Source organism: Molothrus ater, chromosome 4, assembly GCF_012460135.2.
Source record: "Molothrus ater isolate BHLD 08-10-18 breed brown headed cowbird chromosome 4, BPBGC_Mater_1.1, whole genome shotgun sequence".
Taxonomy (NCBI): Eukaryota; Metazoa; Chordata; class Aves; order Passeriformes; family Icteridae; genus Molothrus; species Molothrus ater.
The window spans coordinates 40,316,580-40,342,360 of NC_050481.2; the positions used below are offsets into that span (position 1 = coordinate 40,316,580).

Consider the following 25,781-nt stretch of genomic DNA (forward strand, 5'->3'; position numbering starts at 1 on the left):
AATTGAATGAAGCCAGCTGGCAAGTGGCAGAGGATTTGAATGAGATTGCAACCAAATGGGTGATAGTTTAAGGGGGCCAAACATGTCAAGGGATGTTGATGTGAGTGAACTCAGAAGCAACAGGTAAAACATTTTTGTTTGTGCATAGCATGGAGTGTTGTGAGTGTAGCAGCTCTCATACTGCTACCTGGCAGAGAGGCTGCTGCCTGCTCCCTCCTCTCACTCACCTCTCTTCTGCCTGCATTCTTGCCCCTGCCTCTCTACACTAGATTTCTTCTTTGTGTCATTTGTCATTCTGGTGCTTTCTCATGCTTCACTGCCTGTGGCCCAAGTGCCATAGTGCCCTGCTCCCTGGGGCAAGATGAGAGTTGCTGCTGAGGACACCCACAGTTCACACACCACACGGAGTCCAGCAGCTACAGACCATTCAGAAACTCAAGAGTCTTTTCAGAATTGAGACTCAGTTATACTGTGGGTTTTCACTCCTATAGAAGATAGGAGTGAAATTCCTAAATCTGCCCTCTCACAAGCATGACCAGCACCTTGCTGCCGGCACCCGCAGCTCAGCAGCCACCTACCACCTTGATGCACAACACAGCTGCCAGCCTTGCACTGCCGGCAAGGGCTCCTCCAGTTCTGCTTGCACCTTGCTCAGCTTTGCTGAGCTCTCCCTTGAGCCTCACAGGCAGCTGTGATCCAGAACGCAGAGGAAGCAAAATATTAAATTTCTGGGAAAAAGCTACAGAAGCAAGGAATGAACTTTACACTTACTCAATATTTCAGTACTACTAAGACTACACAAAGTGACTCAGGACTACACCGAGTGAAGAGAGAGGCGTTTGGACATGGCAGGGTCAGTGCTGCTCACTGTGTATGTTACTTACAGATGTGTAGCGCCAGGAAGAAACAAAACCATAAAGAATTATAAGCCTTGCTGGGATAATCTGGCTGTGGCTGGGGAATGCTTCACTGGTGGAAGGGAAGGGTGAGGGGTCTCCCAAAGGTGGGGAGTGGGGATGGTGCCGAGAAGCCTAAACTACCAGCAGGGCCAGTAGCCGGGCTCGTTTCTAGGGATGGTGCTCCCGTGCTGGGACAGGGAAGCACCAGGCGGGGAGCGGTGGGTTGCAGGGCGTGCGGACTTCCCGGGACCGACAGCGGCGGGATGCCGTTCCCGCCTCGCCCGCGGCACCGGACCGCGCCGGGGGTGTGCCGGGGGCGGAGCGGGCCGGGCCGGGCCGGGCCGGGCCGCGCCGCGGCGGGGGCGGAGCGGCGCGGAGCGCGGACAGCCGCCCGCGGGAGGAGCGCGGCCGCGGCGAGCTATGTCCGTGTCCGTGTCCGGCGGCGGGCGGTGAGCGGCCATGCCGCGCAGGGTGGAGAAGTGCCTGCAGATCGCCCCGCACTCCCTGGCCATCGTCCTGGACGCCGCGGCCGGGGGGCGGCCGGGGGGCGACGGTGCCGGTGGTGCCGGTGCCAGTGCGGGGCCGGCGGCAGAGCTGGGCCGCCACCGCATCGGCTACGAGATCTTCGCGGACTTCAAGCGGGAGAACATGCAGCACTTCTGGGACCGGCGGGCCACGGCGGCGGTGGCCGAGACCTTCTTCCTGGGCTGGATAGACGAGCAGGTGCTGCTGGTGCAGGGCAAGGAGGAGCACCTGGAGGTGCTGCGGCAGGGCTGGGCGCGCCGCTCCCTCAAGCCCCCCAGCGGCTTCCACATCAAGTGCCTGGGTAGGTGCCGCCGGCCGGGCCGGGCCCCCGAGCTGCCCCGGGGCACCGTCCGCAGGGGCCCGGCGGGGTCAGGGAGCGGGGGAGGCAAGGGGGGGCCTGGTTTTAGCTCCCAAAGTGGATGTGCGCGGACGGGGTGAGCCGGGGTGGGAGCGGTGGCATGCGGCTGAGTGGTGCTCTCCGGGAGAGCTGCCGGCCACGGCTGTACGGTCGGTAGGAGAGGCGCGGTCCCCGTTCCCTTCGGCGGGCGAGGGTAGAAGCATAAACTGGAAGGGTTGGAATATACCCCTGCAGGGTGAAATGCCCGCTGGCCTCCTACGGGCCGGCTCCGCCCGCAGCGTGCTCCCAGGGCTGCTTGGCTCGGGAGTTAAAAGTTTTGTTCAGTATTTCCAGGTGTGCTGAAACAATATTTTCCTTTATATTCGGCTCTATGTGCTATATCAAACTTGTATCCCAGCGTTGCTGTGAAGGTGTCTTTCCCAGCAAGAAGTAGTAGTAGGAGGAGATGAATAACGTGTTTTTTTTTGCGGTGCAAGCAGGTGGCTTTTGAGGCTATCAACGACAAGGCTGTTGTGCCGTGATGGGCTGAAGTTTCAAGTTACAGTGTGATTCCCTAAGGGATTCCCATCAGTGAGCGTTGGCCTAGGACAAAGCACACCTCATCCTGAATTTTCTCTGGGAAACGAAAAAATCCTAGCATGGAGAGCAAAAGTGTTTCAGCACTTATTTTGACATGAAAAAAATGAACAAACATGGCCAAAAAAACAACCCAACCCCTCCACCCCCGTCCCCCCTCACCCCAAAACCCTAAGATATAAAGCTGTGGCTGTTTAGTGGGTATAAGAACAGCAGAGCAGAAGTTTTTCTTAAGATTTAAGGCAACTCAACATTCATCACAGCTTGAAACATGCAGCTTCTCTTGTAGAGAGAAGGAAAATGGTGAGAATTTGGTTTATTGCTGGCTTAATTACTTGTTGTGGCTGCTGCAGTGATGGTGAGGCAAACTGTCTCTTCCTTGTGTACAGTTTATATCATCTATGTCCTGTGCAGCAGGCGCCATGAACAGGTCACAAAACTAGAGATGCTCTCTCTCTGTGCTGGGAGTTTCAGACCCTTAAATCAGGATACTTCCATGCATTTATTTTTAAAAAAAATTAGCTGAGTAAGGTTCCTGAAAAGAATGGAACCTAAATATTCGAGGTTTCCCAGTTTCCTGTTTTTAATCTGGCTTTTGAATGTTTTTAGCTGCCTTTGTCCTTTTGAACAAGCAATGCTGACTCATATAATTTCTGGTTATTAGCAGTCTTGTCTCTTGCAGAGTTGTCAGACACTTGTCTGTCACTCACTATTTCCCCATCAGATTTTCTTGAATATTACCAATTTTTTCTGGGCTGAGAGGGGAGGTCAAGACAAGTTGCCCTGTTAAAAATGAGCTGTTGGACCTTTTTTCCCCATAATAGCAAATTTTCCTTTGAACCTCAGATGACAAGACAGTGTTGCAGAGCAGGGGGTTAATCCTGTTCTGATGATAGAAAAGTTTTGTGTGGTCCACCACTATCTGGAGAAGGGAAGGAGTTGGGCAGTGGTTAGTGCTAGCTGCTCAGCCTAGCTCATCTGGGCTTTTTGGCTGCAGTTGGATGGAGGATGAAGAGCTTTTGGACTGGCCCTGTCACCTGATGGAGTATCAGGGTCAGTGTTTGATTTCTGGGGTGTTCCTGGACCTTGCTCATTGGGTGACATTCCTCAGCCTGCTGCCCAGGAGGGCTATGGAAAGGTGCTTTCTGACCTTGACTTTACTAAAGCCACCCAGGAAATGTAAACAGTTCTTTGTGGCCTATCTTAAAATATGGAAACAAAACTTTTGCTAGAAGTTCACGTTAATAAGTAAGCTCACTGGTGTGCAAATAATATGCATTCCTTTGGGGGTTATCTTTGCTGCAAACTTACAAAAGACTGGAGCCAGAGTTTTTCATTCGGCTTTAAAAATAGCAAATGCCTCTCAGCATTTGATTTAAGGCTATGAAAGAAGAGCAGGGACCTGTTGGAGTCTTGCCTGTTGTGTAGTGCCTTAGCTGTGCTAAATATGATGGAAGGAACTGATTGACTTTATTTTTTTTTCCGTTGTTTTTTTTTTCCACTCCCAGACTGATAATTCAGGTCTTGTATCTAAGTAGATTCAACTTGCACTTACTGTAAAGTTAAAGAATTGTCAAAATAATGGGCTTGGCCTGTGGGCATGAGCATCTGCTTAAATGCATGTAATTGTATTTTCAGCATAATTAGGTAGCTAATGTGTAAGTGGCTGTGACTTATTGAAGAACTCTCTCACAGTTTATTATCTACTTTGTTTCATTAAAGCAGCAAACAACACATAGACAGGAAAAGCTCCAAAGCTTTTCAGCTTTAAAAAATGTGGTTGGTATCTTAGGCTGATAGGAAAACCTGCCTGCTGGGAGTTGCAGAATAGTAATATTTTACTCCTGTTAATAAATAACTGGTAGGGTCAAGGGGGAAAAGTGGCATAGTGTTTTTGATGAAGGTGACATTGTTGTTTTCTCTTGCTCTGGGTCCAGCTGGTAGTCCTCATGCTTTGGGGGCATAGGGGTTGCCATGCCTGGGCAGTGGGGGGGGGTGTGCATGGGGAGAACTGACCAGAGGGTCTTTATCTGCACCCCAGGGCCACTGAAATACCTGGACAATGCTGTGATGAGTTGTTGGGTTGGTTCTTGTCTCTTTTCTCAGCTGGCTGTCTCTTTGTGCAGTCAGGTGGGGGCAATTTTTGCCTCACCCACCCCTGGAGTCCAGCTGGGATGGAGTAGCTGGATGAAGAGCTGCCTGCCCCAGGGTGGGTGTGGGGACAGCATCCCAACCTCCTGCTGCTGTCTAGCATGGGACGAGGGACAGAAAGGTCTCCTCAGCTGCACAACCTCCATGCATGGGTAGTAGAGAGCCTTGGACAACACTTCCCCTATATTAAGTGCTAACTTGACCCAGAAATCACAACTGCAGCCTGGCTTTCAAGCCTCTGCTGGTGTTGCTGGTGTTTCTTTTACATTGTGGTCAAGTGCCTTGGCTCTGGTGGGTTGTGGTAGCTGTGGAAATAGTAACTGGAGGAAAATATAGCTGGTGAGGAAGAGGGAATGCTAAATCTCTAGTGTGCATATCATGTTTTCTGCTGCTGGAATTGTAAAATGTAAACCAGGAGAGACTCACTGCTGAATAGTCTTCCCACCTTTAAGTAATCCTGACTTGATAATGAAAAGTTCATGAAAGTATGCATGTAGTTAGCAGGGACTGGGCAGTCCTATTGTGATCAGTGCAGCTGTACCTGAGCTACAAAGTGAACGGATTAAAATCCACATGAGATTCCAGTCTCTGAAGATTTGAATTATAAAATTAGACCTGAGAATTAAATACAGGAGGAATATGAAGCACATGAGAAATTTGCTTATTGCATTGACATCTTAGGGCTGGAGGGTATGGCAGATGAAGTGATTCATGTGTGACTTTTAAACTTACTCCTCTGGCAGTTTTCTTGAACTAAATGGTTACACCATAAAAGCTTGCTCAGTTACCAGTTTTGCAGTGATCAAAGTTATTCGGATATTAGGAAATTGTTGGGTGTATCGAGGTTTATAAGTTGGCAGATGGGAAACTTTGGGAAACATAAGTAGTCTTTGAATAAACAGAATCCACAAACCAGCACTTGCTTAATATGTTGATTTAGGGGGTCAAGGAAGCTTTATGCAAATCTATAGGTCCAGTGATGAAATTCATTGTCTTCGGGAGCTCTCTTGTAACTTTGCAAGACTTTTGCAACTTAAGTCTTTAATGAGCGTTAGTATTTTAATATTTCTTTTTTTTGACACACCTTCTATTTGCACTCACAAATATTTGTCATCCTGAGAGCTGTTTCTTTATTTTTTTTTAACTTTTCAGCTCTTCTGTGCCAGGTGCTGTCAGTCTGGCAGGATGTTCCACCTCATTTTCATGTCTTCATCTCCCTTTGTGTTCCCAGATGAGACTTCCTTCTGTATCTCTCTCTCTTGATTTCTGTGTCACGGACAATGGGCATCTTTGAGAAGTTTTCATACGCTTCGCAGAAGGGCCATGCCCTTCTGTAAAGATTGCCTGAAAAGAACTGACCAAACTTTATAACAACCCTTTGGCCATGCCCAGAGCAATTTCTCCAATTAGAAGGCTGATGTTCAGATGGAGTTTTTAAGAAATGTATGTGCAATAATTAAACTAACTAGCAGGAGTTATAATTCAGCAAAGTTGGCAGGGCCAGGCTGTTGTGCATTGTTCCTGCTTGGCCAGGCGTAGGGGGGAAACTTTTTTTGCCACACTGGGAGTTGGAGCTAAGTGCTCCTTTTCTTTTCCTCTCCCTGCCATATCCTCTCATGCCACCAAAAAATTAAATTAACACCCCACCAGTTTAGGTTTGGTAATTTTCACAATAAGTTTTGCAGTCATTAGTGGATGATTATGGTGAAGTGTAGACTGTTGGACATAAAATGTTATTCATCTGTAGGCATTTATAAATCATGAAATTTTTCTCCCCATTATCTCCTTCATATAATGAAAATTTCTTTTCAGTGAGGGAGCATTAGGTTTCATAGTAATAAAACCTCCACTGACTTTACCACACACTCAACTACACCTTTTGTATGCCTGACATGGAATTGTATTCCTACCATGGGAAATTCGGTGGATTTAAACTACAATTTTTTTTTCTCCTTCTCTACCACTCCAACCTAGAGCCAGTTAGAGATTCACTAAGCACTTTTTATAATTGTGAGGTGGTTGTTGCAGCCTGAAAATAAAGGGTAAACTTAAGCTTATGGCCAGGCTGAAGTGCTTATGAATTTACTCCCAACTCTGAGTAAAGAACTTCACTGCTCACAAGTGTTGGGTTGGGCCTTTAATGTAATCTGTAAAAGCAGCTTTCAGAGACTGGGGAGACAGACACAAGAGCTAAATGAGTATGGACTGCATATAAAGTGCCTGATTTCTCAGTATGTGGTTTGTGCTTGTGTTGTGGGAAAGAAGTCTTAGAGTCAGAATTGCTTTCTGCTCTTTAAAGAAAACTGTGGATGGCCTGCGAGGCTAGTGCTAGTCATCAAAAATGTATTGTGAAAGTAAAAAACACAAGGGAAGGAAAGATATGGCCTATTTAATTTCATTTTTTCACTCCAAGCAGCTTCTCTTGAACAAGCAAAGTCAAATACACAGATCTGTGGTATTCATTGTGCAACTCAAGGGAAGGATTTATACGGTTAATAGCCAGCTAGTACTGTCTCCCCACCTCCTTCCTCCCCACAAAGAGCACCATTGTGTAGCAAAGCATCTTTTCCTGTGGCAGATAAGTCATCCAGCCCTGCAAGTTAAGTGCATGCTCTGTGTGAAAAGCAATGTGTAAAGGAGCTGTGGTGGCCGGGAGCAGCCCTTGGCCATGGGGCTTTGACAAAGCAAGAGATCTCTCACTCTCTCCATCTCTTTGCGCATGAGGGTCTGGTCTTTAATTAAATGCTCCTCATTCCCTTCCTCAAAGGGCCCTTGTCTTTGCCAGGGAGCAGCACAGTAGGTGTGCACTGAATGAAGCCCTTGTCAGGTGTTATTCCCAGCACTTAAGTGGGCTCCTGGGCTGCCAGCATCATGTGCCACCAGACCAGTCACTAAATCACCTTTCCATCTGTCCCACTCTTCTTTTTTACATAGTCATTTTTGGATTTAAGAAGACTGAAGTGAATGAGGTGTCCAGGGGCCATGCAATGGATAACCATGGAGCTGCTAGTCACAAGCACCTCCATCCTGCCCTCTCAGTTTTGCCATTTTGTGGCATGAAAACTCAGTTGTGTTTCCCCTTTTGTCCGTCTTTGTAATTTGCTAATAAGAGGCATGTTGTTAAATGGTTATGTTGTTAAATACTTTACTTATCAAACTGTAATGATTTTAGTTGACAAAGTACAGACCGTCTATGCATGTTGCCACAGTTTAAAATTTTGCTTTAAATGAGTTTTGATTCATAGAATGGCTTGAGTGGGAAGGGACCTTAACAATAATCTCCTTCGAACCCCTGTGCCGTGACCAGGGAACCTTCCAGCAGACCAGGTTGCTCAGAGCTCCATCCAGCCTGGCTTTAAGTGCTTCCAGGGATGGGGCAGCCACAGCTTATTTTGACAACCTGTTGTAGCAGCTCACCACCCTCACAGGAAAGAATTTTGTCCCAGTATCTCTGCTAAACCTTCTCTCTTTCAGTTTAAGGCATTTCTCTTGTCCCATCCCTACATGCCCTTGCAAAAAGTCTTCTCCAGCTCTCTTGCAGGCCTCCTTTAGGTACTGAAAGGCACTAGAAGGCCTTCCCAGAGTCTTCTCAGTGTGTCTCTATGAGAGAGGTGCTCCCTGAGCCTGGAGAAATGTGCATTAAGTGCACAGAGAAGGGTGCTAGGAAGGGTCATCTGTGTCTGAAAACACTGCTGTCCCTGGGCTTGACTGGCAGCTTTTTGTTTCAGCTCTTTTGTAAAGGCAATGATAACCAAGTTGGCGCTCTCCCCCAGCAATTCTGGGGCTGTTTCCTCAGGCCATGAGTTTGGATGGCAAATCTCTCCTCCTTTCTGCAAGTCAGCAGAATCACAGCTTGTCCCCCGACAGGATATGCCAAAGCATTGCCACATTCTCGTCTGCATTTTAGACACTCTTTTGGAGAGTGTGGCAGAAAAGGTGCAACCCAGGTGGACTGGGTGTCCTCCAAAACTCCTGGCATCAAAAGCTGCCTCCCAAGCAACATCACTCCTTCCTTTGGCTATGGCAAACATGATAGGCAGACTTCTCTTTCCTTTTAGTAGTCAAGGAAAGCCTAAAGTGTTCAGAGAAAATGAAAACTGCAACCAGATGGTGGTTTCCTCTGCAGAAACTGAGGCTGTGAAATGTGAGGATGGAAGGAAAACTTAATAGTTTTCTGCAGAAATTTAACAGGGTTCTGAAAATTCAAGCTGTCTTCAAACTTTTTCTTCTTTGTTTTAAATACAAAAACATAAATATTTTGATTATTTTCTAACTATGTTGACTGCTGGGAATGTTATTACAGTCTCTGGTTTCCGGTATTGAAACTGCTCCTTGGGTGGGCCAGATCTGGAAAGATTTTAAGGCTATTACATTCTTAGAATAAAATCCCTTCACCTAATATGTAAACATGCTTTCTTCTGTCTGCTGTACTTGATCCCTCTATTTATGACTTGGGATTTCACCTGAGACCTGGGATGAGAAGTATCTGAATGCAAAGAATGTACAAACACACATATTTTAATGAAACAAAGTGGTTTCATGTTGATATTCGAGCAGGTCTTCACGCCTCCTTTTTAAATTGGGGTCCTGTTCTGAGCCACAGTAGCATTTGAGCATGCATTCAAAAGTCAGCAACTACCCTGAATCTGAATAGGGCTTCTTCTAGTTGTGTTTTTTTTTCCTGTAACAGAAAAGCAATGGTGCAATATTACTATCAACACTTATTAAGCTATATTTGGTTTTCTTATGAAAGCAAGTTAGAATTCTGTGCACTAAATTAATGCACAGAGTAATTACTTCTGTAAGGTATTTTCTGGACAGAATTCTAATCCAGCAATATGAGACTTGGTTGTTGTTCTCACACGTGCGGTCAGGATGGGGTACCAAAATAGCAGGAGTTGGAGTAAAACACAGCAGCCTTTTAGCTTAACCTTGAATTCCAGCATCAGATAATTGATAAAGAGACTTGCAGGTGTATCAAACATTGCTCTTTTAGAAGTGGAAGCCAATTCACTTAAGCTCTGGGAAACAACTCCAAATTTCGTTCTTTATAATATACTGTGACTGTGTAAAATGCCTCTACCCAAAGAGCTTGGTTTGGGTATATTCCAGAAGCTTTAAAGCAATTTTTGGTAACTGTTAGTGCTTCAGAGGGTACATATTCTGGCTCATGCATGTCTTTAGAGGAGGATGAGAATGCTGAAGGACCCATTGCTGGCCCCAGTGTGGGGAATCCCACAGAGAGAGCAGAATGGGCTCTTGGATGGTGACCCAATGGCTTTGACAATTACATGGCCTAAACCACAGTGGCTCCAGGACTGGGCTGGCCACGAGACAGGCTGATTGCTCCTTCTGGTGCCAGCAGAAGGTGAATAAAGGTATGTTCTGGGGCTGGGCAAGTATCTCTCTTCCCCTGCACTGGTAGCAGGGCAGTTGCATTGCTGTGTCCATCCTCATCAGTAACTGCAGCTCCAGTAACTCCTGCTTATCAGCTGCCTTGCAGTTGCACGTGCTGCAATGTCTTCTCTCACTGGGTGTTCAGAGGTTCCTGGGAAGGAGTGAAACTGCAAGGACTGTGTTTTCACTGGAGCTGTAAAACTTGCAATGTATTATTAGCATTAGAACAAGCTGGGTGCTGCCAGTGTATTTGAGATTTGGCAGCAGAATCTTAGGTATTATTGAGGGGCTATAAAATGAGTATTTCTTTTTTAAAATGGATTTTTTTTATTTTGTTCTTTAAAAAGCCCTATAGCAAGTATAGCAAAACTTTTGGCTAAAGAAGAAAAATTAATATTCACTTTTTCAGATTATCATTGAAATATAATCAAGGTCATAATATCCATGGATATATTTCTATATGCAAAGAATATAGAAGAAGTACATTTCTGGATGCAGCAGCCTTTCTCCAGGTCACTGGGAAAAAGGCTTAATGGCCTAATAAATATCGTGTCTACTTACCTTGTGTTAACAGTATCCTTGGGTACATGAGGTTACAGAGTCCTGCTACTGTGCCAGTAGCAGGGCATACAGTTTATTATTTATGTCCCTTTACAAAGAGATCAACTTGACATAAATAAGGTTCATCATTGTCTATTAATTTCTTGTGTTTGAGTTCTAAAGGAGTAACTGAAGTCCTGTAAGCTCCATGTGATGCTGCAGCAAACTTCTGTATGTTTGGTGGGGCTTTTTTGTAGTTTTGGGGGTGGGAGTTGGGTTTTTTGGGAGGTTTTTTTTTTTTTTTTTTCTGTTTTTTTAATTGCTTTTCTTTCAGGGGAGTTTTACTCAAATGATTCTTATTGTGGTTTTTGGGTGCCAGTAGTCCTTCCATCCACTCTTCACCCTGTGTAGAACTGGACCATGCCCCTGACTCCCAGTCTGGCAGTCTGGCATTAAATGTTTGCTCTCCTGCTTGTGCATATTGCAGGGCTAAATGGGCTATGGCTGTTTGGGCTATGCCCAAACAAGTTCCCTTTTCACTGACAGATGAAATAACAATACCTGGCGTTAAGAGAAAGCCAAGTGTTTTCTTTGGGTTTCCCTGAAGGGCCTCCTTTGTCTCCACAGTCTCTGCTCAGGGCAACATGTACACATTGCTAAATCTGAGGGTGCTGGCTGGTGAAATCAGGAGTAGGTCAGCACCCATGTGAAGATTTCCATCCACTTGGTGTGCCTGCTACTCCTGGTAAGGCTTTGCAAGTAGTCCCTGTCCAGTGAGGTGGTCCAGGCTGATGTGGGCAATGTTGCAAGCTCAAAGCAGAGGGTGGAATATTCACAGCACCGGGAAGGAGGTCCTGGTGGACTGCCCTTTACGCAGTGTTTATATGGCTCAAAGGAGGAGAAAGTTATAGACAGCTGGATGAACCTGAGCAGATGTTTACAGATGCCTGGTATCACCTGAATGGCCCTGGTCTAGCTTTGGGAAGTCAGCAACTCACCTGGGCTATAGGGATGTCCTAGTTAGTCACATGTTCACAAGGTGGCTTAACCAGTTGAAAACCAGGATTTTAAGATCTATTTTAAAGCAGATACAGTATCCAACATCCTAGACATTATTAGCAGAAGGGGTTATTGAAAATAAATAAAAGGGAGAAGGCATTTTCTCCCTGGTTTAGTCATAGAAAAAAGAATTTAAAGGGGCACATTCACCACTCTCCCTGAAGTGGGGAGGGAAAAAGCTTTGAGGACACTAAACTTCACTGCCATCATTCCTGGTTTATCACAGTTATCCTATTGGATAAAAAGAAATATCTTATTGATGTTACTGATTGAAAAATCCTAGGTAGCTTGAGGGAAAAATTGTAGTTTTGTGAGAAGCTGCAGAGAGGAAAAGTCACAAAGGGCTAAACAGTGGATGAAAACAGAGTGAAGAAAAATAGCTCCAAAGCTCTGCAATCTTAGATGTTCTAGAAAAAAGTTTATTTTTCAAACAGTTATCTTCAGACCAGATGTCAGCCTTGTAGGGAATCCTCCTTTATGAAAATGAACATCTGGAAAGGGTGGGAGACCAAAAGAGAAGGGAAGGCAGCCAGCCCTTTTAGTGAAATGAGATAATCTTGGACATACTGTGGTAGGGAAGCAAGGTAGATAGGTGTCAGGTCTGTTCTGGTTTTATGAGAAATGGATACTTTTATTGTACTTGATGCATTCTCTTAGGGGGTCTAGCTACATGATATCTCCATCTTTTGGGAGATTGTGATGTGTCTGCAGCATGGGGATGGAAGAACATAGGGGTCATAGGGCCATGAAGCTTTGCAGTGTTTCTTGAAGAAATTTTGTGTGCTTAAGTATTCCCTGCTGAAAGCTTAGCGCAATTTTCAGCTGGGCTTGCTTCATATAGACATGTGTGTGAGGGTGTGTGTAGTGCTTTAAGTGCTGTATGAACAGAGGTTTTCCATTACTTTGAGTGGTCTTGATTCAACAAAGTACAGATCCCCACATGTGCTTATAGTAAGTTAAGTCTGAGTCTGGTAGAGGAGTCACCATTTTTGAATATAGGCATGTCATATATTCTTGCATTTACCTGACTGTTGTTAAGAGATTTGCCAGAGGAATCTCTTCCTGGTTAATCCCAGAGTGGTCATCTGTGTCTAAACCAGGAGCCCTTTGAGAATTCAGCTTGGGAATCCAAAACTGGTATTCTTTGCATTTGTATTTCGATGTATATAGTACTCTGAGAACTAAATAGCAGAAGAGCTTACCCAGCTTTTGTTGGTGACTTCAGGAAAATATGAAGAGGAGGTATTAATTAATACTGCAATAAAAATATGAAGAGGAAGTCTTAATTAATACTCTGTCACTAGATAAAAAGTCGTAAAAAGTAGGCAACTTGACCTACAATCATTCTGATTTCTTTCCTTGTGTAGGAATTAGTGACTATCATCTTGTCATTTTTTATTTATGGCAGCAGCTTGTAGCCTTTAGCTTATAGATTTCTTATTAATTCAAGGTCTTTGGTTTGGTTTCCGAGGTATTTTTTTATTGTTAGTTTGTCTTTGCTAGAGGTGTGCAGATAGAGCTCCTCAGTGAAGCTGATGCCAAATAGCTGTTGGAAGGTCTGTAGGGACTTGCTTCTTGGCTGCCTTTCAAGTGCAGTATGGTTGTAAAATGTTTCAGTGTCAGAATCACTACATCTATCATTGTTCTGCTTTTCTCTGTCAAACTAGTCTAATTCAATGACATATTTGTTCTTAAAGGGGGAAAGAAGATTCATCTGTGTGCCAGCACATGAGTCTTTTCAATTTTTCTGCTCAGATAATCATTGGGCTTCAGGTTTCAGTGGTTACTTAAATTAATCCCAGTGATATCTTTCCAGTCTCTTCAGTGTTTGCGTTGAGAGAAAGGCCAAAACATATCCTGTCTGTTGGGAAGCACTAGACACCAATCATCTGGTGAGATGGAAGAAAAGAGAGTGCAGGCTTCAGTGTTCATTTTTGTGATGAGTGACTGGGGTTAAAAGGAAATAATTTTGACAGAACTTTTCCCACTACCTAGGACAATATTTAACAACTGGGATGTGTTATTTCAATTTTTCCTTTCTTTTTGTGCTGGGAGCACTTTTGCTTGTTGGCTTGTGCACCCATTTGGGTCATTTATGCTACCTCCTGTCCTGGTGAGTAACAATCCACTAGTGTGATGATCTTCACTTTTCTTTAGTTTGCAGATTGCTGAGTTTCCAGTGAAAATACAGCAAGTGTAAGTGGTAATTTTCACTTTTATCTTTTTGTGGACCATTTGGAAAAGAGTACAAATCACTTGGGAACTTGCAGACCCAAGCTGAAAACTCCTGACCTCGCCCACCTCACCATTTTACACCTGAATGTGCAGGTATCTGCACAGCAGAAGCTTGTGATCCCCTATGAGTATGCTGCAGACTTACCAAACTTTCCCTTCAAATAATTCACAATTTATCGTCTGTGACAGCTACTCTGAGCTCTGCACCTTTTCCTCATCTTCTTTTCTTCAAGGACACCTGTGGTGGTAACATTTGGAGCAGCAGGGATGACTGGGAATTTGATGACTGCAGGCTGGAAAGGTTGGTCCAAGCACTGTTCCTTGCCTTGTGTTTGAGAGCACAAGTCTTGGGGCAGAGAACTTGGTGGCTCTGTCACACTGATGTGCTGGGCACTGCAGTGCTGAGCTGGGGCTAAAGCCCTTAGGTGCTCTCACAGTGCAAAACCTTATATAGTAATACACACATATGAGGTTATTAGTGAATGAGAGGTAATCTGGAAATAGGCAGCTAGGCAAAGAATTCTTGCTCAAAACCTGCCTGGATTTGCTTTACTTGTTTTCTCACCACTTGGGCAATAGTAATTACTTTTTGTGGCAGTCCTCAGCCTGCTCCATGAATGAGTTGCATGCATAAGTCTTGAAAGTTTTAGTAGAGCTGTGGTGAGTTTGCAATTGCAGATACGTAGATATGTGTTTGGCTTGAATCTGGAGCCATAAATGTGTAATAGTGCATAAATGGGCTATCCTTGCTTTATGTGCTCTGGTTGTTAACTAAGAAAATGGGAGCAGGGCCCAATGGGTCAAGAGGTGTAAGAGGAGACATGTCATACTGTCCCAGTCTGTAGTCTTGTACTCTTGATATATGACCAATATACCATATAATATGGTGATTGCACAGAAGGGGACTAGAGCTTCTCATGGTTTATATGATGTTTCTTTTAATAAACTGCAAGATAGTGATTCTCGTCTGGTGTTACCTGTAGCTTTTAGTACTGTATATGGCTTCTTGCAGGCTTGTTCTTTCCTAATTGTGGTAAGAAAATACGAAATTTGCCCCTCAAGACATCTCTGCATCTTCTACTGAAGAATGCTTGTCTGTGCAGTCCTTTTAAGGTTTGTCAGTAGGGTCTCTTCTCTCTGTGGCAATGCTCAGAAGTACATCTGTGGAAGTGAGCTACTCTTGTCCTGGAAAAGCAGAGGTGGAAAGAGAAGTGGTATCTTGTGGGGTATCTTTCCTTTCCCTTCCTGAAACCACAGGTCTCAGTGCTTCTGCAAGATGACTAAGGTTTCTTTCAGCCTTGGGCTCTTTGACTTTTCCTGCATGTGTTTCAGCTGAACATAAGTGTATCTGAGTTAGTTTTGAAGTAGCCAGCTCAGGTGTGGTTTGCATTCTTCAACTCAAGCAATAATTATGGTTTTCAGCAGTGTCTAACTCCCCTTGCTGCTCAGGGAGCCTGTGATGAGCTGCTGCAGTAAGAGACTTGAGTTCCTGGATTAAAGCCAGCTTGGCCTTATCCAGACTGCAGTGCTGGGATACGGTAACTCTCTTTTACAAACTGAGCTATTGCAGTGAATTCCTCAGGGCTTTTTGCTTCCTGCCTTTTGAATTTCTTTTTCTGTGAGCTTAGCAAGTTTGACTTTTACCTTTATCCATGACTGACCTTTTCTCAATGCTATCTCTCTGCTTAAAAGCTCATGCCAGCATGTAAGCTCTTGTCATCTTCTCCAGCAATGGCTTTGTGCCAGGATCACACCAGTCTGATAAAGTGCCCTGAACAGCCTATCCCTTCACAGCCTACCTGCCTCACTGCTTGCAGCATCATCATTCTCCTATTGGCTCTGCTCTACCTGCTTCTACCTTCTTCAGAGACATCTCGTCTTTCCTGATGGCTCCAGAAATTCCACTGGCTGCATTAGGTGCTAGCTGGGGCTGAGCCTTCAAAAGTTGCCTCTTGGTATGGATATGGTGATATCCATACTATGCTTTGAAGTCAGACCGTGTGTTTTGTAAAGGGCATGTTTTTGATTCTTAAAAACATGAGATGGTTAAGGCAGGGCATGATGCCAAACAGTGTGGGAAAAGTGGGGTTGAGAAACCAACCACAGGTGTTGCAGTGTGATGCCATTTCAGGTGTGCCAACCTTTCCCCTCCCCCTTTGCCCTCCTGCTAAGAGCCGTCCATCAATCTTAACATTCAGCAAGGGCGTCGTGTGGTTGGCAGAAGTTCAAACGATGTCCCTCAGGTCCGGGCTCATTGGCCTGTCCAAGTGTCTTTATCCCTTGAGCCTTCCCCTCCTCACACCTGGTTGGTGCCTCACCTGTCCCTTCCCCTCCCCCTGTCCCCGGGGCTTAAAAGGACACGAGACCATGCGGTCTGGATTCTGTTGGGAGCTGTTTCAGAGATCTACCATCCTGCAATAAAACTCTGGATTAAGACTCCACAATAGAATCCTCTCCTTTCTCTCTTCACCATCGCCTGAACCTTTTCCACCAGAGGTAAACTGAGTTCCTACTCTGCCTGGATTTGTTCCGAGTGCCAGCTGCAGCACCCAGCCGGCCAAAGGTATCTCTGGGGTGAAACACCACAGCTGCAGCCTTTGGCCCAGCAGCGAGGGTCAGACGAGGCCAGGCACGTCCCACCTGAAATACTGGAATTAATATTCCATACACAGGGACTTAGTAGATAGATGTGGGAAGTGCTTGAGTTGATCTGTGCCAGTGCTGTCCCTAACTTGCCATTTTTCTTTCTGTTTACACTTCATTGAGGAAGGCACAGGTCCATTTCCAGATGTTTGACTGCAGTACTGTAGCCCTCCTTATACTTAGCAGGAACTGAACTTCCCTCTGGATCTGCCCTGCCACAGTGATTTGAGCAGGTGTGGGTCAGCACACCTTAGCTCTGACATGGGAGCCCACAATGAGCCATCTCAAAGGTGAAAACCTAACCTGGAGTGAGGAGAGAGGAAAAGAGAGTTCAGGATAAATTACTGTGGACCTGCTGCCTTATCTTCTCTGCATTATAGTCCTCAAAAAATATGTGTGGAATCATAAGGTAATTTTTGTAGGAAGAGACCTCCATGGGTCTCTGCTCTGACCTCCTGCTTACAGCCATGACATTGGGGTAAAATGTTCCCATCATCTAACCTGTAATGCCCTGCTGAAGACAGCAGCAGCCAACAGAAGCTCTGGTGGATGATTTCCCCAATTCCCACATGTTTTGCTGTGGACGGGTGCTTTTGGAGCCCTGGCTCCTGCCTAACAAGTTCCCCTGGTCTTTCTGCCTCCAGCTGCTCTGCGTAATGGGGGACCTGGGAGCACCCAGTGCTGTCTGGCTGTCTCTTCCACCCACACTGTTTGGACACTGGCTTTCTTGAGGCACATGGAATACCTTTTTGAATGCACAGTTCTGAACGAGATTAGGCAGCTGTTGCCTTTAGTTGAAATGTGTCTAAAAAAAAGAAGTGTAACTCCTTCCCCAGCCTGCCTCAGATATATTTCTGTTTTGACAGATCCTTAAGGTGATTGACAGACCTCTAGTTGCCAGAAGCTTTTTATAGGAGCTTTACTTACCACGCTTGTCTTGGGAAAGATTTTTTTTTTTTGAACCACTTAATCCCTGACTTAAGCTTTTTTAGAGTCTCAGCAATACCTGCTTTAGGTGATCTTGATAGATCTTTTGAAATGTCCAGTAATCCTGCCCTTTCTTTAATTTTACATACTGAGAAGTTGTAATGACTTGGTGACTGGAAGTTATGGAAAATAAATCATTAAGTGCTTTTTCTTCTCTCATAACCTCATTTTCCCACTTCTTTTGGGACTTTTCTGTCTGCAGTTGACCTGCTCCTTGTGCAATCACAGTCTTTTTAATCAGATCATTAAATCATGTTCTTCATCAGAGTTTAGACTCTCAAACTACTCTTAGACAACATTTCTTCTTATCTCTTTACTTTATTCTTCCCTCAGCTGTGGCAGAAAGCACTTAATGGAGGCTGCAGTCCTTGAAGTTGGTCTCAGAATAGAGGGGAGGAGGAAACCTTGACCATTCATACTTTAATTAGTGTTTCTGCAGTCTGACAGATACCCTTTGGACTGTGAAAATGTGGCTCATCGACTTTCACAGAATTCATTGTCTGAATAAGTGACTTATAAAAACAAAAAGAAATAAAAGTACCCTAGATATATATATCCAGGGTATATCAGTACATCAGTAAACCCACAGAAAACATACAAGGTTTGTGAGCATTTTGGCTCATCTGCTGCAATTTCTAATACAATAGCAGATCTATTAATCTGCTCCTGGTGAGATTGGCTGTGTTCTGTGTGCCTGGTCAGTAGATTTGGGCATCTGCACCACAGCAGATCTGAAAAGGGTCTTGCTAAAGGGAGAAGCAAAGTAGATGGATGACCCTTGTACTTGTAGAAGCTGTTACTTAAACTGTGGTGGGTTACTGGAAGAGGCAGGCTTGGGAATTACAGATCTTCCCATCCCTTCTTACATGAAATATCCAACTTTTACTTCCATCAGTGGGAATTTCCTACTGATAGTAGGAGTTAGAAGGTATTTTCAGTGAAATGAGAAGTAGAGATGCTTCAAGCTAAGAGGAGCACAGGAGAAAAAGAATATATTAAACAAAGACTTTGCACTTTGTCTGATTCTTTCTTTAATATCCATTTCCTCACTTTTCTATTCTCTTTTGCACAAACTGTAGCTTTATTTGTGGTGCTAAAGTGGCTGTTTTCAGTGAATTGTAGAAGGGACAATGGATAAAATCAAGCAATTCTCTGCTCAGCTGTCCTAGTTACTCTGTTTGACGTTTAAGCAACTGAGAAGTTTATATGTGTAAGCAAAGTTTGCTGCCAACTGAGAAAGATTATATACCTTTCATTTGTATGGTGCAACTCATACAAAATACACTGCCCAAAGCATTGCTAGAAATGGGATATAGTGGCATTTGCAAGCCCAGGCAAATATATACAAGATTTTCTACATTTCTAAATGTAGAATCCAGAGCTGCCTGTCTGACTAATACTTTGGTAAGGGCATGCCTGACTTTATTAGATAGGAGTCTGTGTTTTGGCTTTATTCGATGGCACTTTTTTTTTTTTGTTCTGATTAGCTAGCAGTGTCTGGGCAAGCTATCTCACACTGTTAACTCCTGACATCTTGAAAGTAAAAGCACCATTCTGTTTCTTTGGAAATTTGCAAAATTTATTATTGTGCATTGTAAACAAGGAGAGGAAAATATAAATGTTATGTTAAAAGGATTATTGTTTGATGCAGTTTGTATTTCCTTCTTTCAGTCCACTTACCACTCATTTAAATAACTTCATTCCTCATCCCATGTTTGTGTTGGATGTCAGGTTGTCTGTTATTGTTTGTGGTGGTGACCTGGGCACCCACACTCCTGGCATTCATGACCATGCTGATGACTGGACAATACTGAGAATGCAGATGCACGACAAATGCAATTAAAATGTCTTTTTTCCTTTCAAGAGCATGTTTGTTAGGTATATTTAAAGGCAAGGGTGTGAATCACCTTCTAACTATGGTTAGGTTTATTTTTTTCTTTGAAGCTCACAGCTTTTCCATTGCAGGAGTTCTAGTGTTTTTTCTGGCTGACCAGACAACTGGACTAAAGGTTTTTGCTCAGTCTTCTTTCTGAAGTACTGAGGCAAAGGCAGCAAAGTACTTGGACATTTTCTGTCTAAAGAATAGGAAAATATTTCAGAACATACTTAAGTTGATAACAAAAAGATAAATTGAATAGAAATAAATAGAACAAAGGCAGGAACTTAAGCTTCCTCTTTGATTTTTTTGAAACTTAGTGTTTTGCCAGTTTGGTTTGAACTTAATGTATGTTTAGGAGTTTTTTTCCAACAAACTGATGGTTTAAGAACTAGGTAATAAAATGGAAGGTGGTAGAATATTAATTTTAAAAAGCCAGAAAACTAGAAGAGATGCAAGGACAGATATTCTTGAGGTTTGGAGAATAATTTTTGCATGTAGCAGCTATATTGTGGAGACCAACTGCATTATAAGTCCTGGGAGAAAAGAAGTTGAGCAATGATGTTTTTCTGTTTGGGCTTTTTTTTTTTTCTGATGTAAAGATTTGGGGCATCAAATTAAAATATAGGAGGTAAGTCTGAAACAAACGAAAGAGCAGTATTTTCAGAAAACATAATAAAAAATAAAATAATAAACATAATAAAAATAATAAGACAATGAATAAATAATGTCTTAGACTTCTGTATTCTCCATATCTTACATGAAAGATTTCTCATAAAAAACCCAAACAACAGAACAATCTGTTTCCCCCCAAACCTGAACCTTTTCTCTTCAAAAGTAAATGGATACATTCACAGAAGAAAAATTTGGCATACACAAGAACTTCTTTGTGTGCTGCCTGACCATTCCTGGCTCCCTGTGATCAATTTGGAGCTGGCTTTTGTAGTCACAGGTGGCTCCCAGCAGAGTTCCTGGGAGCTGTGTGTGGAGATGCTCCTTTTCTGCTCTGGGTTGTGCCAGTGGCCACCGAGTCTCAAGGGCCAGGGCAGTACCTGGCCTGCAGTCTCAGAGCTGTGTGAGTGTGGCTGGGCTAAGAGGGGGGCAGTAGGCACAGCAGGCAGGGCCCCTCCTCCATGAGAAGCAGAGCATGGCTGCATTGAGCAGGAGATGCCAGCCTGGAGGTGCAGGTTTGAATTCCCCTCGTGGGTTGAAGGGGGTCAGTGCACTGGTATGCCGCCCATTATACGATCTTCCTTCTGCTTTTACAGACGCATCATTTTCTGCATCTGATAATTTGCTTCAAGGACCAGAAAAGTGAGTTTAAGGAATTTGCCCCCAGTGCTGAAAGAAAAACCTGGGGACCTCTCAGGAGCTCATTATAGAGTTGTAAAGACCTACATGAAGCCAGGGGTTCTTGGTGTCAGGGGCTCCTTACGAAAGGAGGTATTTGCTACAGTATTGATTTCAAAATGGGCTGTTTTATTTAAAAATGCTGAGCTTGGAACAAACTGAGTTCAGCACATTAGTGGTTTTTGGTCTCTTCAAATGCCAGCAGAGGAGATGAAATGCCTCTTCGTAGGGATACTTACAATGACTCTCATGTTTACTCATGTGAATATTTTCCATAGCGTGACCATGAAGTACCATTTGGAATAACATGCAAACCTAGGGAAATGTAGGGAATTCTTTTGTCATGTCTGTTGAATAGCATGAGCAAGACAAGGATAACAGTTCATTAGCACCTCCAATAAAAAAAAATGCTTTATTGCTACCTGTGTGATGTGAAACTATTTGACAATTAAAAATATACTTGCTGAACTTCTGTGGAATACAGGATCTCACACAGGATCTCATTTAGGATTTTTGCTAATTTCTGATTGTTGCTTAGGAATTTTTTTGTTCGTTTTTGGTTTTTTGTTCTGTTTTCCTTTATTTATTTTTTTTTAATTTTCCTTCTGGAATAATTCAGCATGGCAAATGACATGGTGTGAGACAGCCAAAGTGGGCTTTTTTTCTATTGGTGTCACTCCTTAAGATTGGGTGAGCCAGTAAGAATGACTTCCCAGTTTTGGCTTGTTGTATAGCACTGTATGCAACAGGTAGTAGAAAGGACAGAAGTAGCTGGGCCCTCTATAAGTAATGTATTTCCAAGTAGCAGGATGCTCACTTGAGAGAGGCCTTTCTTACACCATCTCATGTGATGGTTTGAGCAGCAGTTACTTGGAAATCTTCCTTTGCCCAAATCTGCTCAAGGACTGGTTGAACAGGATGTACTGAGCTGAGGCAAGAGCTTTTCAGTGTGCTCCTAGGACTTACCTAGACCAGACACAACCTATAATGGTGTGTCCCCAAAAATTGCTTTACTTAGCCAGTCCTAGAGCAAACAAACAGCTGAGCCCTGCATATCCAAAATGCCAGGTGTGGTGGAACAGAGGAACGGCTCACTTCCATAGGTTGGGGAGCAAGGTCCAGCCCATGCTGGGTGTTGGGAATTTGTTGGGATAGTGAGAGGGGAAGCTGAGCATGTTAGGGACTGCACTCTTAGTTGCTCTGCTTGTGTGCAAGACAGACTTATGGCAGCTTTAGGAAAAAGGCTTTCAGATGTTGGTGTGGCAGACTGAGCAGAAAGAAGAAATTTTGGAATGTTTACTCCTTTGCAGTAGTTTTTCCTTGCTGCAGTGGCTTTGGCATTATTGGATATTTTTCTAAAAATCTTTACTTGTACCTGCTAGTGTGGCTTAGCCGGACCAAGTCCTACAGTGGCAAAGCACCTTGTGAAAGGCTAAATCCTAGGAGAAATCTTTAAATCCCATGCGTGCTTTGGGATAACCACTCTCTTATGCTTCAATCTGCTGGGCAGTGCACCAAACAGTTTGTTGACAAAACATTTATTGCACTGATACCTGCAAACACAAAGTAAGATTGTGTATTAAGGAGGATTTATGCTGCATCTACATGCAAGGGAATCTGGTCTTCAAGCTTAAGAAAATGAAAACTTTCAGAGGTGAATCCTGATATCAGAGCTTAGTCCTTTGCATGATCTGGCTGGCCCAGCCAACCAGATTGGTGGCCAAGAGACATCATCACTGTATGGGTTATGTCTGGTGTCAGTGTTATGGAGAACAGGGGGAAGAGAGAAAGGAAAGAAAGAAATGGGATAGTAATAATAAAAGTGAAGAGAACATCTGGGCTATAGATTCATTTGGAGAGGAAATCCCATGTAAGTCATCCTGTGGGTCTTGTACATGTACATGTGTATATTGTGCTGTGGTGGTGGCAGTATGTCCTCATTGTGGCTGGGGTTTCAGGGCTTTGGCCTTTGTGTAAGCAGGATGTCAAAAAGATTCTCTGACTTAAAGATTTAGAAGTAATCTGTAAGCGTAATGTGATATTGGATGTAGAGTATTTATTGATCAAAATGTGAACAGAATAGGCAAGAGTGGCTTCTTGAGGAGGTGAGTTTCATCACTGCATTTTGGATTCCCATTCTTCTCTCCTTCCAAACTATTCTTCCCCACTAAAAATCCCAGATGAGGTAAGATGTATTAGTGTGCAATCCAGTGGGCTTCCTTGCCATTGTGTAAGGTTGCTTTGCTGTGTATTTTGGAGGATTTATCCCTGTGGTGTTCTGTTGGCATTATGGTACTTGCTCTCCACTTCTAAAATAGAGGCAGAATGTTGTAAAATCAGGCCTTTATCTTTGCTGTGGGTAAACTTTATTACAGAGCAGCACTCCAGCCTGCATCTTCACTTGCATTGACCTACATAAACGTACTGGTTTCACCCTCTCTCTTGCTTCTCTCGTAGGTTGGACTTGATCTTGGAGGTCTTTTCCAACCTAATTGATTCTGTGATGGCTTTGTCCAGCTTATTAGTAGCCTTGTGGAAGTGCAGGTTTGTGTGTCTTGCTGGATGACTGGTAAAGCCTAACTCATGTTTCTCTAAGCCATTTCTTGGGTTTATGTTACAAAAGGCAAACCCCTTTGACGCAGTGCAGAACAGAGGGGCAGCTATTACGGGTGTAATTATCCCAGTGAAGAATGCAGGGTGGTTGAGTGCTGCTGTCAGGCTGGGCTGTGTTTTAGCCACAGCCCACTTTAGACACACACACTTTATCTGACAGGTAAAGAAGACTAAGAAATAGCTGTATTTTTCTCCCATGACCTTGTTTAAAGGTGATACAGGACCCTACCCCTCTTGCTTTTTCTCCCCTGCAAAATACACATATTTTGTTTAAGTGCTGATCCCACAGCCCTGTGAGCAGTTTCAGCCTGACAAGGAATGCTTGATGTAATCTTCTGAAATTAGGCATGTAGGTGTGTTGTGCTTATTAGCCTGCTAGTGGCCATTTAGTTATTTTATCTCAGTTATAATTAAAAGAGTGTTACCAGGAAAGGAGGAAGGGGAGGTGGGTCAGGAAGCTGAAGCTAGATCCAAGGGAGGATGTGTTTGGGTCTGTGGATGGGCAGTGTCTGGCAAAGATGTGCCTGCAAGTGTCTTCTAGCTATCAGACTACGTTTGTACTGAAAAAGGAGATTTTTGGTTCAAAAACATTCATTTTGCACTGTGATTTGAAGAGGTTTCTTGCCCCTTGGTGCAAACTTCTGCATAACTCTGGTCAAATCACCCCCATTAATGCACAGGGTGTTTAGGTCAAACTGAGATAAAGCATTTTCCTCCTATAAAATTATTTATTTTCCCATACAGAGAGATGACAAGGTGCATGGAATTTAAATGTGACCTGCAAAGCATATCTATTTGTTTCAAAGTATTTTGTTTTAACATCTCACACTGACCATATTTTTCCTTGTGACTTGTGACTGACTCTTCAGGCCTTGGGAAAACAAACTGTGTTTTTGTTTCAAGAATCCTCATCTACAAAATGAAAATAAAGTTGAAGACCTTACTGCATGTCCTTCTACTGTTATGGCATTCCCTTGGAGTAAATTTGACAGGAATGTTGATGGAGAGCCCTTAGAAGTGGCTGGTGCTCTCTGGCTCAGTGTTTATACACCCCTGGAGGATCTGCAACTAAGCCAGTTCAGAATTGCACCAAGAGATTGGGAAATCCCTTCTGCCTAAATTAGTGCATTTGATGGAAGTTTGCAGGGGTAAAATGACCACCCCTTTAAAAGTAACTGGTAGTGTCATCAAGGGAATAGTGTTGTAGCACCAAGTAGTGATGAGGAAGATAAATCAAAGCTGTTCTTGCAGAGAACATGCAGAACAGTCCCCTTTGCTGGGCAGACAAATAGACAGCCTTGTGTTACTTGTGATGGGCCAGACAGGGCCTTGTGCCAGAAATTAGTGATGGTTTAAAGAACCAGATTTTGTTTCTGAATGGGGCAGTAATTGTGTAAATGAGATTTTGATTGTTTTTAAAATTATTTTAACAACTGCCAAGTGAATTCTTTTATTTTGATGAAATTGAGGATTGAGTTGTTTCTGGTAGAAAAGGAAACTCAATTTTTTTATGGAGGGGGAGGGGGCAGAGTGCAAAATCCATAAAGATGAGACCAATGGCAGGTCTCTGGTGAGGAAGGAAACTCACTGTAGGTGTTGTCAAGGAAGGGGTGCTGCTTCTCATAACCCAGAGGAAAGGGTGTGAAATGTGGTAATAATTGTAGGAAATAATTGTCGTCGTTGTTCTGGCTGGACTGCGCCCCACGCAGCAAAGGGAAATAAACACGCATCTCTCTGAATCTTGTTACTGCGCTTGTTTAGTTTCATGGTGTAGTAAGAAAGGAAATGATGGAGTAAAAGGGATCTTGGCAGGCTTTGGTTTTCCTCTGCAGAGGAGTGGGAAGGAGAGCAGAGTTTAATTGTACCCTATAAAATGTGTATGTTTGGTCTGAAGTATTTCAGGCTCAGGCAGAAGGTAAAACACCAGTATAAACTCCTGCCTTGTGCCTGTGGGTTATGTCTGTTTGGGGTTCTGATATCTGTGATATATAAAAGTTCTGGGGTTTTTCCTCTGTCTTCCCTACAGTCTTTTCGCTATGCATGAGGAAACTTTTCTCCTTGAACTTTGATTTATATGCACATCCTTTCTGTCTCAACACCCTTTCTTGGCCAGGCCACTGTGACCTCTTGCCATCTGTGTTTGACTGCTTTGCTTTCAACTCTCCTCCTTCCTTATCTCTTGATCCTCACTGACCTCTCTGGATGTCTTGCTGGCCCTTGGTTCAGTTCTCCCAGCTCCTTTTCTGCAGATTCCTGTTGGCTCTCACCAGTCCAGTCTCTTGCCTGCTGTACTCCAGCCTGCTCTATGGTCTTGGCTCCCCTTTCCATACTGCTCACCTGCTCTCTTTGTTCATTGCTTCCCACTCAGCCTTTCAGTGCCTCTCTCTTGATGCTCCCCTCAGTAGCTTACTGGTGGTATGAGCCATTTCCTTACCCCTCCCTCCCAAATGCCTTTTCTTGATCCTATCACAGTTTTTGCCTGCCTATCCCATTTGGACACAAAGTGAGTGGCTGTTCAGTCTCTTGCTCATCCCTTGCGTCCAGACTACGTGCAAAACCGGCAGCTGCAAAC

General features: G+C 43.9%; 1 protein-coding gene across 1 annotated transcript in view; it reads left to right on the forward strand.

The window, feature by feature from the left end:
* The first annotated feature begins 1,358 nt into the window (after positions 1 to 1,358).
* STOX2 (storkhead box 2) overlaps positions 1,359 to 25,781 on the forward strand; it is a 143,925-nt gene continuing 119,502 nt past the window's right edge. The window contains exon 1 of the mRNA XM_054514572.1: positions 1,359 to 1,725. Within this exon, the coding sequence (XP_054370547.1) occupies positions 1,359 to 1,725 (367 nt within the window). The remainder of the gene's footprint in view (positions 1,726 to 25,781) is intronic.